Here is a 16,915-nt window from a genome sequence, read left to right as displayed (position 1 = left end):
TTATGTTATCCAAAATATTATATGTTCCTCTGAATGATTCAGCCAATGAAATTGCTTGATACAAGTGAAATTAAATTATTACTGTATATTTTTGATATGTCCGATAGGTGAGATATAAAAAGATAGGTATTTTAGAAGGTCAGTCTTTCTAACATGAGCTTCAAAAATACAACCGACTTATAGGCGAGTATATACGGTATTTCTTTAACAAACTATAAATGGGTGAATTTAAAAAATGGTGCAAATTGTTCACAAGAGTGAAAGGTAAAAATAACAAGGGCGAAAATAACAAGGGGCAAAAAAAAACCTGTATACAGTATTACCTGCTTTCTGCCTCCTTACAGCCCTCACAGAGCAGTTCTACTAGAGCACTCAGACAGGCTATGAAGTAGTCGTGTATGTGAATCTGTGGAAGTCCAGCTAACAACAGCTTCTCTATTACCCTCAGTGACTCCTACAGGAATACAGGTCATCAAACACAGTCATATATAACTATTAAGCTATAGTATGTAATAAGTTAACTCAGCAATACTGGGAATGTAGAGTTCGGACAAAATATTAAAGACAGAAAAAATTTTTTTTTTTAAAAATCCCATTTCTTTGCCATTGCAGGAATGGGATTTTGAAAAGAAAAAAAATGGCAATAATTCTAAATGCAGTTTGAATGCTAACTTTCAAAGAATTTTTAGTGGAATTAGAAATCTACTCACAATTTTCATCTCAATATCATAAAATTCCAGATGGCAGCACATGGCTCCCCAAACAACGTCACACAGGGGATTCCCCACTAAATCAAGGTCATCACACAAGGACAGCAATACCTTCCTAAAAATAGAAACCTAAGATTATTTCAACAATTCAAAAAAAAAAACTTTTAAACTGACTAAATTTTCTTAGTAGAATTCAATGCTGAAAGTTTACAGTTATGCATCATGCAGGTGTACTTTGACAATAATAAACCTGTTAAATTTCAGCAATCCATGTAAATTGTCCCCCCCCCCCTTCAATATACTTACGTTAAGTTCATCTGTAAACTTTCACACTCCTCTACAGTAAATATGTCCAAACTTGGTATAGTGATGATGTCTGTTTCAGTTTCACCTTCATCCTGGAATTAAACATAAATAATTAACATAAAATCACTATTTAGTGAATTTATCATAAATAACAATCTAAATTTTTCCAGCATATCTGAAACTTTAAGAATCATGGTAAACAGACCAATTAAAATACAGCATCATAAGCATCGCAATTCAAATGTTGTGTTAAAATTGATTGGAATTTATTATGATCATGAATGTCTATCTTTCAATGGGATATTAACATTAGGCTTTTTTAGTTTGTGTACTGTGTATTTACTCTTACCTTCACTGGGTCCTTTAAGCTCCTCTTCACCGTCTCCTCGTCTACAGAAAATCTCTGCAGTGTGCTCCCCACATCTCCATTGTAGAGGTTTTCATTGATCTTGACCAGTTCTATTTAACAATTCAAAATAATGTTAAATAAATCAGACATACAAAAGGCAAAAAATTATGTATTTACAGCTTACTCCACTTATATTGAACTCGCTTATTTTGAAATTCCGCTTATTTTGAAATAGAAATAAATCCCCAGTTTTTGCCTCTAATATTCTTTTTCATTAAAATAACGGTTATATTGAAATCGGATATATTGAAATTTCGCTTATATTGAAGCCACTAACAAGGTGATAATGAGTTGTTTTCATAACGGTTATATTGAAGTACTCCCTAGCGGCTGTCGTTACGGTTGGTGACAGTAATTATGCCTGATTGACCAGTTGATATACAAAGGTGTGAATAATTAAGTTTTCACCTTATGTGTTTTTATACTGCATGCTCTTACGAAATAAAATTATTCTCTGTTAAATTCTTTGCATCCACGTATATAACATGTCGAGACTAAACATCTAAACGTAACATAGTAGCCCCCACAGATCTAGGGAAAAAACATAACTTTGAAATTAAATACGTACTGTTAATGGCTATTGCTATGCCTAAATTCGAAATAACTAAGGGATTGATTAGACCGAGTACACTTACGATGAGATACAAACAGCGTTCAGCAGTACTCAACCGTTTAAGGCCGGTGATTTTTTCCAAAACGTAACTAAACATGATAAATGCGATCGGGGAATAATAACGGGGTTGAAGTTTGTCTTTTCAATAAAACAGAAATTTAAAAAAAATAAACTTTCAAGGACTCATATTCTAGGTAATCTGCTCACTGTTGTGGACAAACGATGACAAATCAATTTGTTCGGGTTTGTTCCTCTTTAATTTAGATCGGGATTGAACTTGTAAAAATGGCGGCTTCACGATTTCGCTTACATTGAATTACGGATATATTGAAATGATTTGCATGGTCCCCTGAATTTCAATATATCCGGAGTAGGCTGTAGTTTCTAAGGAACCATCATATTAGACTGAAAGCTGCTAAATTGATTATTATTTTTAACTTAGCTAATTTTCACTTCAAGCTAACAAACTAAAACTAATTATTAATTCCTGGGAACTAGTCTGACGAGTCAAGCTTAGAAATTAGAGCTAATTCAAACAAAGAACAACAAAAAATAATCAAGTTTTCTTATTATGAGTGATGGGTGAACCATGTAAAATGTAAATGTCCACGTACCTGCGATGGTATAAATAAGTTCAGTCAGGAGTTGGGAAAAGGAGAAGAGGTCGCCCCATTTGATGACCTGCAGAAGCTCCACAGAAATCTTCTGACACTTGTCATGTAACCCTGCACACTCTGGCTTACTCTGCAGCCATATCATCTTCAGCAAAAACCATCGAGTGAAGGCTACAAATAGACCATTCCTCAATTAATTCAAAATAATCAGAAGCACAAAAACCATCAAGTGAAGGCTACATATAGACCATTCCTCAATTAATTCAATATGACCAGAGGGGCAAAGCCATTTTGTGAAAATTGCAAACAGATTATTCTTCAATATATGTTACACAAAATAATGAAAAACTACGAATATTTAGTTCTTGGGATCTTGCATCTATTCAACAAATTTCCATGTATCCTTCTTAGTGTTCAAGAAAGCTTGTTTCTATTTACCAAAGGACAGTAACTCCTCCTGCGGTGACCTAGTGTTGCGGGTGTTGCCCAGGGTGGGGGTTTCGTCCCCTGACGTGTGGGTGGAGGGGATAAAGTACTCTCTGTTACTGACCACATGGTGGTGGCACCACTGTAGCACCGTGTGACATTCGCTGTTCTCACCGCTACTGGTCAGTGACTCTGCAACTGTAATGAAAATTTATTGTACAGTAAAACTTGGTGTTTAGGAAACTAGGACCTTGAAGCTTGCTTCCATATAACTGAGTTTCTCATGTAGTGAAATGTTTTTTTTAAAACAATTACAGGATTGTAAATATTTGTTCAGAATTTTTTTTATATGAGATATAAGGAAGTTCTTTTTATCCAAGATTTACTGCTAGTTAACACGTTCCTCTAAGCCTTTTTTTCTTGAAAAAAAATGTTAGACAAAGACCCTGATTCTATGAATTGTGATATCAATTGTTAGGAGAACTGAAATTCTTACTTCTCTTGGTGTCTGATAAACATCCCTCCAATATCTTCAGGATGAGAACTCGACCCTCAAACACCGTCTTGGTCTGGTTACTGGAAGAGAAAAAGAGAGTACTTCTGTCATTAACCTAGACAAGTTCAATACTTAAACAAGATGTGTTTGTAAAACACTATGTGCCCAGCAGCAACAAAGTTCAAAGCAATTTCTAGCATACAGATCGCATTCAATGTTAAAAGGTCATTGTTAAAAGGTCACTGACCTTGGTTCACTGACCTTGGTGTCATTTGAAAGAACTAGAACTGTCCAATCGGGACAAAATACCCCCCGCTGGGTTTTTCAGAAGTAAGTTTTTGTATAATAAAGATATGTATCAAACACGAATTATAAAATTTTTCTTCCAGTGACCTTGAACTTCCCCAAATGACCTTGGGACAAGGTCATGACACACCCTTGGGTCATGGGCAATCTTTGAGTGAAATAAGAACCTACCAAGTTTATCAATAAGAAAGATATGGACCGGACACGAATTATTAAATTTTTCTTCCAGTGACCTTGAACTTCCCCACATGACCTTGGGTCAAGGTCATGACACACCCTTGGGTCATGGGCAATCTTTGTATGAAATGAAAACCTACCAAGTTTATCCTTAAGAAAGATATGGACCGGACACGAATTATTAAATTTTTCTACCAGTGACCTTGAACTTCCCCAAATGACCTTGGGTCAAGGTCATGACACACCCTTGGGTCATGGGCAATCTTTATATGAAATGAAAACCTACCAAGTTTATCCATAAGAAAGATATACACCGGACACGAATTATGAAATTTTTCTCCCAGTAACCTTGAACTTCCACAAATGACCTTGGGTCAAGGTCATGACACACCCTTGGGTCATGGGCAATCTTTGTGTGAAATGAGAACATACCAAGCTTATCCATAAAAGATATGTGTCAAACATGAATTTTGAAATTTTTCTCCCAGTGACCTTGAACTTCCCCAAATGACCTTGGGTCAAGGTCAACACACCCTTGGGTCATGGGCAATCTTTGTGTGAAATGAGAACCTACCAAGTTTATCCATAAGAAAGATATGGACCGGACACGAATTATTAAATTTTTCTTCCAGTGACCTTGAACTTCCCCAAATGACCTTGGGTCAAGGTCATGACACACCCTTAGGTTATGAGCAATCTTAATGTGGAGTAGTAGATTCTAATGTCCCTCTGTAAGAAAGATATGGACCGGACACGATTGCACAGACAGACGGACAGACGGACAGACAGACAGACGGACAAGGTGATTCCTATATACCCCCCCAAACTTCGTTTGCGGGGGGTATAATTAGTGGAGTACTGTGTACAGGGTTATTTTCCCCCCTTGTTATTTTTGCCCTTGCACATTTGGAAACAAGTTTGCACTGTTTAAAATTCCCCAAACAAGATTTTTGGTTTAAGATCTTATTTACTTTTAATTCGTACTGTTTTAAATTCATACTGTTTTAAATTCGCCCACTTCCGAAGAGGGTAAAGGGGTAAAAATTAAACGAGGCAAACATTTCCCTTTATACATTATTCATACCACATATGAAGTCTGTATCTTCTATGGTTCAAAACTTATGGTGAAAGTTAGAAAAAGCTATTTTTAGCATATGGGTCACCATCAAAAAAGACCTTAATTAATTAGTGGTGTATGCATATAAAATATGAAGTGTCTATCTCTCATGGTTCAAAAGTTATGGCAAAGGTTAAAGTTGACAACAGACAGACAGAGAGACAAGCAGACAAACAGGATAAAAACAATATTTGCCCCGATCTATCGATCAGCGTGCATAAAAATGCCCATTGTACATGTTTGAGATAAAGTTAACAAATCAAATAGTACTGCAGATCACTAAAGAACGAGTGCACTTATGGGCCCCGGTAAAATGTGAAAAAATAAACAATCAAATTAAGCAAAAATTTTCATCTCAAATCATTAATTGACATCTAAACCATACGATTCAACAAATTTTACCGCTGAAATCCACGAATATACAAAGAACAAAACTATACAATGTGGTAGGGGTCAGCCGACATTTGCGATTTTCTATAGTAAATCGAGAACGGTCATTCATTTCAAAGCCTTTGTTAACTATGAGCCTAACGTTGTGCAACCTTGTGCGATTGACAAAAGACGCATATTACATATATAAAACTTGTGTGAAAGTATGAAATTTGCACACGATTAGGCTCGTACTTAAAATATTAAAAATGTATAAAAAGTACACTGTTTTTCCTATAGCAAGTGAGAGCTATTTACCTGTATGACCCATGTTGAACCCACGTGTGGAATAAATTATTTAAAATACTGATAGTCACGTGAGCTCTATCCAGGTAAACATTCCTCAGAAGTGCTCACTGTAAAACATAGGCAGGTTTTGTTTCAGTAAGTGAAAGTCGTGCCGCTTAGAGATGTTTGTATGTATTTCTTTTTAAGAACACGGGAGGGTAATGAGATCTAAGTGTCGTTCATAAAGTGTCAAACATTTTTAACCTTCATGCAAGACAATGAAACAGGTATTGAAAGCCACCTATAACACTCCTTTTTAATTTCAAATTCAATAAAACTATTATTGTAATTTTTCAAATGCAATTAGTTTAATCAATTTAGATACGGGGAGCTACACAACTTCATTCCATATTTTTAAAAACAGGTTTGGCGCAAGAAATATCATTCCGCAAACGCGCCCGCCTATGATCCACCATCAGATTGTTCAAGTATCCATTTAAATATTGTTTTTATGAATAAAAAGTGATTTATTATAACTATCTGTTCTCCATAACATTTAGAGAGACCCAGAACAGCCTTGTTTATTTTTACTTGTTGTTAATATGGTTATGTATGTTACAGATGAGGAAAAGATATTGTACAGTTGAGGAAAAGATATTGTACGGAAGAAAAACAAATTTCGAATAAGTAGAATTCTGTAAATTATCTTTAAAATGAATCGAAATGAAGAATGAAGAAAATCAGAATGAAGGAAAATAAAAGGAGGAAGGAAACAAGTTGATAAATAAAATCAGATAATACAAACTTGTCTAAACTTGGTATGCAGCTGAAAAATCATTCAAAGAAAAATATAAATTAAAGCGTATCATCAATGCAAATGCAACTCTTGTTTTTCATGACTTTTTTTTTCATAACTTGCTAGAGATGGACCAGTAGTTGTCCTTATTTACATCTGAACAAGTCTCATGACTACAGTTTATCAGATAACACATCATCAATAGTCTAAAATTAAAGGATGAAGATCAAGCCAGTCATCAACTCAGTTCACCAGGAAGTTTTAAAATAATTTGTTTTTTTAAATTGGGATGTGATTATATATTTGCCAGTTGAATACTTGACAGTCAGCTGGTCATGTCAACTCTGTACATATAGCGGCAGGCTGCATTTGATGGACAACACAGGCACCATTAATTTAGTGAGTAAGTTAAAGACTGAATTTATTTTTGATAAAATTTGTGGATAATTTTTTGCAATTTGTGAAAATTTTTGCAAGACCAAACTATTAACAAGATTTTTTTAAAGTCAGTATTATAATTTTATTCAAGTTCCATAAATTTTCCATCTTTTCAACATCTTGATCTTTAACAGTAATGTGTCATTATTCTACGTCATTTTATCAAGATGATCAAGGTTATAGCTGAATGAAGAGAGAGAGAAAAATGTTAAGGGGGAGGTTGAAAAAAAAAAAATTGTGAACTCATCATCTCATTCAAAAATACTTTGTGTTCACTTCAATCTACCCACCAGTATGATTTGACAAAAAAAAAAAAAAAAAAAAAAAAAAGATTGGCATGTGGGGGAATGGTATTTATCAGTTGAGAATAAAGGTCAGCTATGAAAGCTAAGTCTTGTATTGAGAAACAGAGCAGTGCTCTATTCGCAAGTCTTAAGTTCCATGACTTAATATAATGCAAGTTTTAAAATGTATACCAGCCTTTAGATTCTCATTATCACCCCCCTCTCAAACCCCCTCACCAAAAAAAAAATCCCAAAGGTGCCAAAAGAATATTTTAACAGATGTAAAATTTATTCTACTAGGTCAAGTCTGATCATGGACCCCCGTACCAGTGCCCAGGACGTGATGCGATGTGACCTTTGTAAAACCGCTGTGGTAGAAATGCACTGTGATACTTGTCTTGTCAACCTGTGTAAGGCCTGTGTAGGAGAACACATGATATCTGATGAATCAAAAAATCATGAAATTGTACGATTTATTCTTAGAAAAACTACACCCATTTACCCTGTTTGCAAAACTCATGTCAAAGAACGATGTGAAATGTACTGTAAGTATTGCGACATTCCTATGTGTGTCACCTGCCTTGCTTCCGATCAACATCTAGGTCATAAATTATTAAAAATCTTACAAGTTCTTAATGAAAAGAAGGTTACGATCAAAAAAGAACAAATTGAGCTAAATGAGACAATATACCCAACCTACCAGGACATTGCCTCTGATGTACAAAACAGAATGAGTCAGTTAGAAAAGGAATATGGAGATCTCTCAACAGCCATAACGAAACATGGAGAGGACTGGCACAGAGAAATTGACAAACTTGTCAAGAAACTTAAAGCTGAAGTTGATGAGATGAAAAACACACAGTTACAAACTCTACAGAAACATCTGGGTAAAATAAAAAAGAACATTTCTGAAATCAAGAATATGTTGGAGTTAATTAATACTGCTATGGAATCCAATGAAATTTCAAAACTATTCAGCATAACAACTGATATAGATAAACACAGAAATCTTCCGGAGAAAATAGAGCCCTCCTTACCAAAATTTACTCTAGCAAGAATGCAAAGAGAAAAACTTGTTAAATTCTTTGGCACCTTATCATCAAGTTCTTTGACTTCTGACAAACATGGCTACAGCATGAAGACAACACAGAAATTACCAGAAGCTGGATCCTCTCCTCCAGTCAAACAGCTGCTTGATGAACCAGAGACTGTCACCACCATAAGCACTGGGTATAACAGTAACATTTGCAATGTGGCCTGTCTGAGTGATGAAGAAATCTGGACAAGTGGCCATAAAAACAACACAATGAAACTATACAGCATTAATCAGGGATCACTGCTCAAGTCAATCAGAACCAAGTCAGGGTATGAGCCATGTGACATAGCAGTGACAAAAAGTGGAGATCTGGTTTATAGTGATGCCACAACTGTAAACATTGCAAGGAATGAAGAAATAGAGGAGGTGATCAGACTGCAGAACTGGATACCTCAAGGTGTCTGTAGTACCTCCTCTGGTGACCTCCTGGTTATCATGTACAGCAATGATAACATTCAAACAAAAGTTGTCCATTACTCTGGCTCTACAGAGAAACAAACCATTCAGTTTGATGATAAAGAAAAACCTCTCTATTCATCTGGAGCTTTTCACAGAAATATAATTGAGAACAGGAACCTGGATATCTGTGTGTCTGACTGTGAAGCTAAAGCAGTAGTGGTGGTCAATCAGGCTGGGAAACTGAGATTCAGATACACTGGACATACTCCTGCTCCAAAGAACCAACCATTCTATCCACAAGGAATCACCACAGACAGTCAGAGTCACATCCTTATGGCTGATTATAACAATCACTGTGTCCACATCATAGACCAGGATGGACAGTTCCTTGGTTACATAGACTGTGGACTGAAATATCCCTGGAGACTGAGTATAAATAATAGAAACAATTTATTTGTTGCTCAATACGAAAATAGACAAGTAATTAAGAAAATCAAATATCTGAAATGAAAACATAATCATATTAAAAAGCAAAGTATTAAATACCAATCATTTAATAAAATCTATACCACATTAAAGCAATGTATACCTTATGTGTGTATGATCTAATTTTTCCAACTGCTTGTCAAATGATTTTTCAGAGATATTAAATGATGTAATACATGCACATTGTATCTGTTGGAGTTTACCCCACAAAGTGTCTGAAAGGAATACTTAAAAGAATAATGAGCAGATCTATTATTTGGCAGCAAGTCATAATGAAATGATCTATTACGCCATGGCAAGTCATAATGAGCAGATCTATTACTCAGTAGTAAGTCATATTGAGCAGATATTTTAAACGGAAGCAAATCATAATGAATCGGTCTATTACTCAGTAATAAGTCATAATGAGCAGATCTCTTGTTGGCAACAAGTCATAATGAACCGGTCTATTACTCAATAGCAAGTCATTATGAGCAGATCTATTACTCGCTAGCAAGTCATAATGAGCAGATCTATTACAGGGTAGCAAGTCATAATGAGCAGGTCTATTACTCACTATTATGCTTCCTGTCAGTTTGTCTCTATATAACCCATACCCTACTATTCTCGCATAGTGTTCTAAGGATTTATATAGCGTAAGCATACTATGCCGAAATAGTGCACGGCTTCCATTTTTGAGGAAAATCCGACAACGCCCATACCGGGGAGCGAACTCACGACCCCGAGATTGTCAGTCCGACGCGCTACCGATTACGCCACAGACGCCGTTATCTATAGTATTGTACTATAATATATATAAACTTAGTTTCAAATATTTTACACTTAAGATTAAAAATAAACAAAATAATTCTTCTAAAATAGTTTCTTGCAACCCCCCTTCCTTCACTCAAATAATATTCTCTAAAACTATCTGTAGATTATACCTAAAGCATGGAACGTTAAAAAATTAAAGAAAACAGATTATGACGTACACGTTGCATAAGGTGACGTCATAATAGAGTAGACGAATGTTACAGGTGATGAAACATTGGGAAAGAAGAAAATACTGCCGTTTTTCTACAGCAACAACAGTCAGCATAATAATAACAATAGTGTTGTGTTTTGCGTGCACTATGCCTAAATAGTAGTCAGGGTTTGACACATAGTGCACTCGCCTCCGGCTCGTGCACCATGTGTAAAAACCCTGACTACTATTTAGGCATAGTGCACGCAAAACAAAACACTATTATATAAGTAGCAAGACATAATGAGCAGGTCTATTTCTTGGCAGCAAGTCATAATGAAACAATCTATTACGCCATGGCAAGTCATAATGAACAAATCTATTACTCAGTAGTAAGTCATATTGAGCAGACATTTTAAACGGAAGCAAATCATAATGAATCGGTCTATTACTCAGTAGTAAGTCATAATGAGCAGATCTCTTATTGGCAGCAAGTCATAATGAACCGGTCTATTACTCAATAGCAAGTCATCATGAGCTGATCTATTACTCGCTAGCAAGTCATAATGAGCAAATCTATTACTTGGCAGCAAGTCATAATGAACCAGTCTATTACTCAATAGCAAGTCATATTGAGCAGATCTGTTACTCACTAGCAAGTCATTATGAGCAGATCTATTACAGAGTAGCAAGTCATAATGAGCAGGTCTATTACTCAGTAGCAAAAACATAATGAGAAGATTTATTACTTTGCTGCAAGTCATAATGAACCGATTTATTTACGTGCCTGTTCATACCTGTTCTATTACATGTATACTAATTCATTTTCATTGTATAACAGAGCCTTAACAGAAAAAATCTTACCCCAAGAATTTCACAATTTATAGAGGCAAAATCCACATTGAAAACATGCAATTAGACTGTCTACTAAATAATAAGAGGCAGTTATGAAGATACAAAAGAATTTATGCATTTTCATTACAAGATCAGTAGTGCCCATCCCGATACCAGCTTCAAACTCTGACCCAAACTCAATGATGTTTTCCTGCTCATCATAACCAGCACTTAGTTTGTTTGCTAAAAACACAGGAGCAGCGAAGAGCCCTGCCCTTTTACCAGAACCCCTGACTAAAGGGTCAAGAGTGACTCAGGTGACCTAAAATGTTAAGGAAATTATAACTGAGGACAACTGTTTGAAACTTAAAGGTACATGGACACAGATTTGAAGTTGATATTTTCTATATAATATCACAAATTATATATTCTAAAAGCATTTCACACAAAAATTAATTTAAAATCTTTTTTCATTTAAAAGTTATTAAAACTTTAAAGTTTTTGGCGGGTTTGATTGACACATCCTTGCACTTTCACAAATTTTAACTTTATTCTTAACCCTTCGGAAAAATGGCAATCTTTTTGTGTTTTAATGAGAAATACAGTGAAATATTAGTATCTCGAAGTTGAGGGGACCTGGACACGACTTCGAGATATCCGGGGGTTCGAGATATCCGAAGTTATCTTCCAAAGTCGAATCAACGATGTCCCGTTTTTTCGTATATCTTCATGCGTAACACTATCCTGTATTACAAAACATGCAGTCTTTATGGTAAAGTCTCAGGCATATTCGCAATAAATATTAAGAAAAACAATGCTGTTGTTTTCTTTATCGTGTATAATTGTAAAACAATTTAATATGCATGCCTTATAGCATATTCAGCGAATTTACATTTTCCAGGCCATGCTTACGTGGTCAAACGGGATATATCATTAGTGTTATAGTTGAAGAAGCTTCTCCGTAAGAAAAGAATAAGACAAATTTTTTAAAAACATAATTTGATGAAATTTAATGCAAAATGTTTATAAAAAAAAGAAATCAGTATTGAGACTGTGTACTTGATATTAATAGCTTACAAGTATAACATTACGTAGTACTACTAAGGAACACATAGTTTACGAAACTAACAATGCAAATGGCGGTCAAGGTTATCTATTTATACGCAGATAAACATGAATGTAATCAATCACTGTGCATTATGCACTGCAACTTAACTGTTTAAGTTTATTGTGAAATATATTTTTGTTTTATGAATTTAGGAATTTAATTACACAGAGCATATTATTAAATGTAATATCGGTAATTTAATTTCTGAGTTGCTGTGAAGTGGTTTGTTTTATCCGTCGCAGACTACACCAAACACCCAAGCTGTCAAACCAATTAACCTGTCACAGATACCCGACATCAACATGAGCTTGGGGTTAATTAAGATTCCCCAAGTTTGAAGGTGTTAATTAATAGCCACTGGCGAGAGTGTGTGAAGTCACGATGCCAGGTGTGTTCAGTAGACCGAAAAATTCACTGCAATTCGAGATAAGCCAGGTAAAAAAGGGCTTAGGACTTTGAATATACTTCGACATAAGCGGGGTATTCGAGATTACTGTGTTCGAGATATCAGGTGTTTTTTAAATCATATATAGAGAGAAAACGGCCGGGACTGGCGATCGACTTCGACATAAGCGGGGTATTCGAGATATCCCATGTCCAAGATACTGGAATTTACCTGTATTAAAACTTTAATCCAGAAAAACAATTTCATTTAGAGTAGAAATGTTACAAAGCAAAATTCCTTCACAAGTACCGTCATTCCGAACTAAGTCTTGTGTGCAAATCGATCACACTCGTGTTATGTACACAGTTTTTGTAAACAGGGTACGAGCTCTGTTATTGTTTGATGTTTATGTTTCACCGGGTGCGTTCAATCGTCAAAGTCTGCTCACCACAACTGCACGGACTGAGAATATATTGTGTGTTTGTTTTGCTTTCGAACATGTCTACTCTGATTTTTCTGGATTATAGTATTTAATATTTTTCATTTATACACAACAAGATTGCTACTTTTCTTAAGTATTAAGAGTTAACTTAAAATTTGTGAAAGTGCAAGGATGTGTCAATCAAACCCGCCAAAAAATTTGAAGTTTTAATAATTTAAAAAAAAAAATTAGATTTTTTTATTAATTTTTGTGTGAAGAGCTATTAAAATATATAAGTTGTAATATTATACAGGAAAAATTACTTTCAAATCTGTGTCCAAGTACCTTTAAAGAAACAAAATGAAAATTACAGCAGCCCCCCCCCCACCCCCAAAGTTCAAATTAATAGCATTCTATCCAATCTCAGAAATAGGGAAGGGAAAAAATGGCTAATAAAAGATAGCTGATACAGAAGATATTTGAACGGAAGGAAATAAAGACAATAAATATCGCCCATCCTTGTGATTTTAATAGATGGGAGATGAATGAAGGAAGGAAGACCATCCTTGTAATTTTAACAGATGGGAGATAAATAAAGGAAGGACATCAGATTTTAAAAATATACATCAAGATCCTGAAAAGAGGATTGAATCTGGTGGAAAAGAGGAGATAGCAAGATTCAAGCAATGATCTTTGTATGCAAATTCTATTAAAAAAGAAGAAAGTTGACTTGAGATACTGTAGAAGTACTTTTTCCACGTGGTATTAATTTACGCCATGTACGCAGTTACAAATTTTCCAAAGAAATTTATCCTTGGCAAGCATACATAATGTAAATGCAAGGCATACAGTGACAGTCTGAGAAATTTGCGTAATTTTCAACCCATGGATTAAACAGAAATTGAAATTCCACAAAATCATGACCACATGGAAAAAAGTATGTCTGCAGTTTATAAAATTACTACAGTAACTGTACGTACTACTACTACATTTACAAATAAAAATCATATCAAGATTATCATAAAGGAGGTTGAAAAAGAAAGAAAAGATGAGAAGAAAACTTCTAGATAAAGTAATGATGAATTAAACCAAAGTAGAAAATTGCAGGGGGCATAAAATCCTAAGAAACAACCTCGCTGCACAATACTGATTCAAGGAAAAAATTAAGTGTGATTTCAGTGTTTTCATATCTTATATCAAACAACTAATTTTTATTAGACCTTATTTAATACTTGCAATTTCATTTTAAGAAGCTAAAATTTGCATGTGCATTTTTTTTAATCCATCAACGTCCTATTACAAATAAATCCTTGTTTGATTTCATGATTTAAAAAAATGATATAGAAATTCTGTAAATGTATTATATTTAGCGTTTTCAATATTTGTCCAAAATTGAATTTTGAACAAGTTAGCGTGGATTTAATTTAGTGCGTATTTTTATTTTCTTTTTTATATGTACGGTATAACTTATTAAGTGCAAGACATAAAGCGTTGTACTTAAATTTGCGGAGGTTGCTTTCCACCAAAATCACTAAAAAGAATACGCAGCCAAATGTAATACGTTTACAGTACATACAAAAAAAAAAACTTTTATTAATATACTTGGGCCTAAATTAATCATGGACCCCCGTACCAGTGCCCAGGACGTGATGAGATGTGACCTGTGTGAGACCGCTGTGGTACAGATGCACTGTGATACATGTCTTGTCAACCTGTGTAAAGCTTGTGTGGGAGAACATATGATCTCTGAAGAATCCAAGAAACACAAAATTGTTCCATTTATCTTAAGAAAATCTACTATTCTTTATCCGGGTTGTTCATCTCATGTCCATGAACAATGTGAAATGTACTGTAAGCTATGCGACGTTCCTGTGTGTGCCACCTGCCTTGCTTCTGATCAACATCTAGGTCATAAATTACTAAAAATCTTACAAGTTTTTAATGAAAAAAAGGATACGATCAAAAAAGAACAAATTGAGCTAAATGAGACAATATATCCCACCTACCAGAACATTGCCTCTGATGTACAAAGCAGAATGAGTCAGTTAGAAAAGGAATATGGAGATCTCTCAACAGCCATAACAAAACATGGAGAAGACTGGCATACAGAAATTGACAAACTTGTCAAGAAACTTAAAGCTGAAGCTCATGAGATGAAAAACACACAGTTACAAACTCTACAGAGACATCTGGATGAAATAAACAAGACAATGTCTGACATAAAGGATGAAATTGATTCATTTGATGTTGCTATGGAATCTAATGACATTTCAAAACTATTCAGCATTATGTCTGCCAGTGGTATTCAAAAATACAGAAATATTCCAGAGAAAATAGAGCCTTCACTATCCAAATTTACTCCAGGAAAAATGCAAAGAGAAGAATTTGCTAATATGTTCGGAACCTTATCATCAAATCCTTTTACTTCAGAAAAACAAGGCGACAGCATAAAGACAACACAGAAAGGCTACAGCATGAAGACTACACAGATCACAACAGAAGCTGGACCCTCTCCTCCAGTCAAACAGCTGCTTGATCAACCAAAATGTGTCATTTCCGCAGTCACAGGGTATGAGAGGCTTTATTATGTAGCCTGTCTGAGAAATGAAGAAATCTGGGCAAGTGGAAACGATAAAACCATGAAGCTTTTCAGCTTCACTCAACGATCGCTACTCAAGTCAATCAGAACCAAGTCAGGGAACGAACCAGAGGGCTTAACAGTGACAAAAAGTGGAGATCTGGTTTATATTGATGATAGCGATAGAACTGTGAACATTGTGAAAAATGAGAAGATAGAGGAGGTGATCAGACTACAGAACTGGGAACCTCTTGGTGTCTGTAGTACCTCATCTGGTGACCTCCTGGTTGTCATGGACACCTATGACAACAAACAATCAAAGGTTGTCCGTTACTATGGCTCCACAAAGAAACAAACCATTCAGTTTGATGATGAAGGTAAACCACTTTATTCATCATCAAGAAGTATTTTTTTAATTGAATATAAATACATCAGTGAGAACAGGAACCTGGATATCTGCATGTCTGACAGTGGAGCTAAAGCAGTAGTGGTGGTCAATCAGGCCGGGAAACTGAGATTCAGGTACACTGGACATACTCCTGCTCCAAAGAATGAACCATTCCGTCCAGTAGGAATCGCCACAGACAGTGAAAGTCACATCCTTACAGCTGATTATAACAATGATTGCATCCACATCATAGACCAGGATGGACAATTCCTTCGCTATATAAATTGTACTCTTAGTAACCCCATGGGACTTTGTACAGATACAAATGACACTATGTTTGTAGCCCAGTGTGAAGGAAAAGTGACGAAAATCAAATATTTACAGTGAAACCACAACTAATGCATTTAAGATCATTGGCAACGAAGGGTTTCCGGAGAAAAAAGGTTTATACCCAGGTTTTTTCACTTATGAAAAAAAGTCATTGAGAGTGATCTCCCGTATGAAATTCTCTAGACGCTGAAAACAAATAAAGCATATGTTACAGTCTGAGAGGTAAACAAAAGCACGTGTGTTTTTTTTATCGGATATATTCAACTCTACAGTACTAAAAGAAAAGCAGCAATGGGTTTGTTTACATTGTGTTGAGGGGGCAGACAGTTAACAGGTTGTCATTTAGAATAGGTAAATGAATGCTGGAAGTGGAAGGTGCAAAGATGTGAAATAATTATGCTGAAAGTGTTGATTGCTAGGTGGAACGAATGAAAACGCTTCTATAGGTTATTAGAATGATGCACCATTAAAAATTACTATAAATTCTTGCAAAAATGTTTTATGACAGTTCGTTTCCAATTAAGTAAATTATAGAATAGAAACAACCAACCACTCTAAAAGTCTTGATCATTATGAATATTGATTAGATGTTATTACA

The 16,915-nt window shown here is 35.1% G+C and overlaps 2 protein-coding genes across 5 annotated transcripts in view; one reads left to right on the top strand and one right to left on the bottom strand.

Moving 5' to 3' along the window:
- The window catches only part of LOC134257421 (serine/threonine-protein kinase atr-like), a 41,354-nt gene that overhangs the window by 18,084 nt on the left and 6,355 nt on the right, over nt 1-16,915 (bottom strand). For all 4 annotated transcript variants that reach the window (XR_009989915.1, XM_062740040.1, XM_062740039.1 and 1 more), the window contains 7 exons: nt 3,575-3,654; nt 3,091-3,276; nt 2,653-2,823; nt 1,366-1,475; nt 1,017-1,108; nt 711-825; nt 324-454 (listed from right to left, as the gene is read on the bottom strand). Coding sequence is in view for 3 of the 4 variants with exons in the window: in XM_062740040.1 (XP_062596024.1) it covers nt 324-454; nt 711-825; nt 1,017-1,108; nt 1,366-1,475; nt 2,653-2,823; nt 3,091-3,276; nt 3,575-3,654 (885 nt within the window). In the remaining variant the exon portion in view is untranslated. The remainder of the gene's footprint in view (nt 1-323; nt 455-710; nt 826-1,016; nt 1,109-1,365; nt 1,476-2,652; nt 2,824-3,090; nt 3,277-3,574; nt 3,655-16,915) is intronic.
- Nucleotides 6,855-16,744, top strand: LOC134257422 (pyrin-like). The gene is made up of 3 exons (XM_062740042.1): nt 6,855-7,026; nt 7,650-8,587; nt 15,521-16,744. The coding sequence occupies exons 2-3, from the start codon at nt 7,663-7,665 to the stop codon at nt 16,372-16,374; spliced, it is 1,779 nt and encodes a 592-aa protein (XP_062596026.1). The 5' UTR covers nt 6,855-7,026; nt 7,650-7,662; the 3' UTR covers nt 16,375-16,744.

This window comes from Saccostrea cucullata, unplaced genomic scaffold (genome assembly GCF_032062105.1).
Source record: "Saccostrea cucullata isolate Sc308-1 unplaced genomic scaffold, CSIRO_AGI_Scuc_v1 ctg1671, whole genome shotgun sequence".
In the NCBI taxonomy this organism is placed as follows: Eukaryota; Metazoa; Mollusca; class Bivalvia; order Ostreida; family Ostreidae; genus Saccostrea; species Saccostrea cuccullata.
The sequence above is the reverse complement of the archived record's forward strand: the minus strand, read 5'-3'. Positions and strand labels throughout refer to the sequence as shown.

What these genes read in the sequence shown, in the direction of transcription:
- LOC134257422 (XM_062740042.1), top strand. Translation starts at nt 7,663, where the DNA reads ATGGACCCCCGTACCAGTGCCCAGGACGTGATGCGATGTGACCTTTGT. An exon ending in CATAAGCACTGGGTATAACA is followed by an intron (nt 8,588 to 15,520) that starts GTAACATTTGCA and finishes AGATCACAACAG; the next exon opens with AAGCTGGACCCTCTCCTCCA.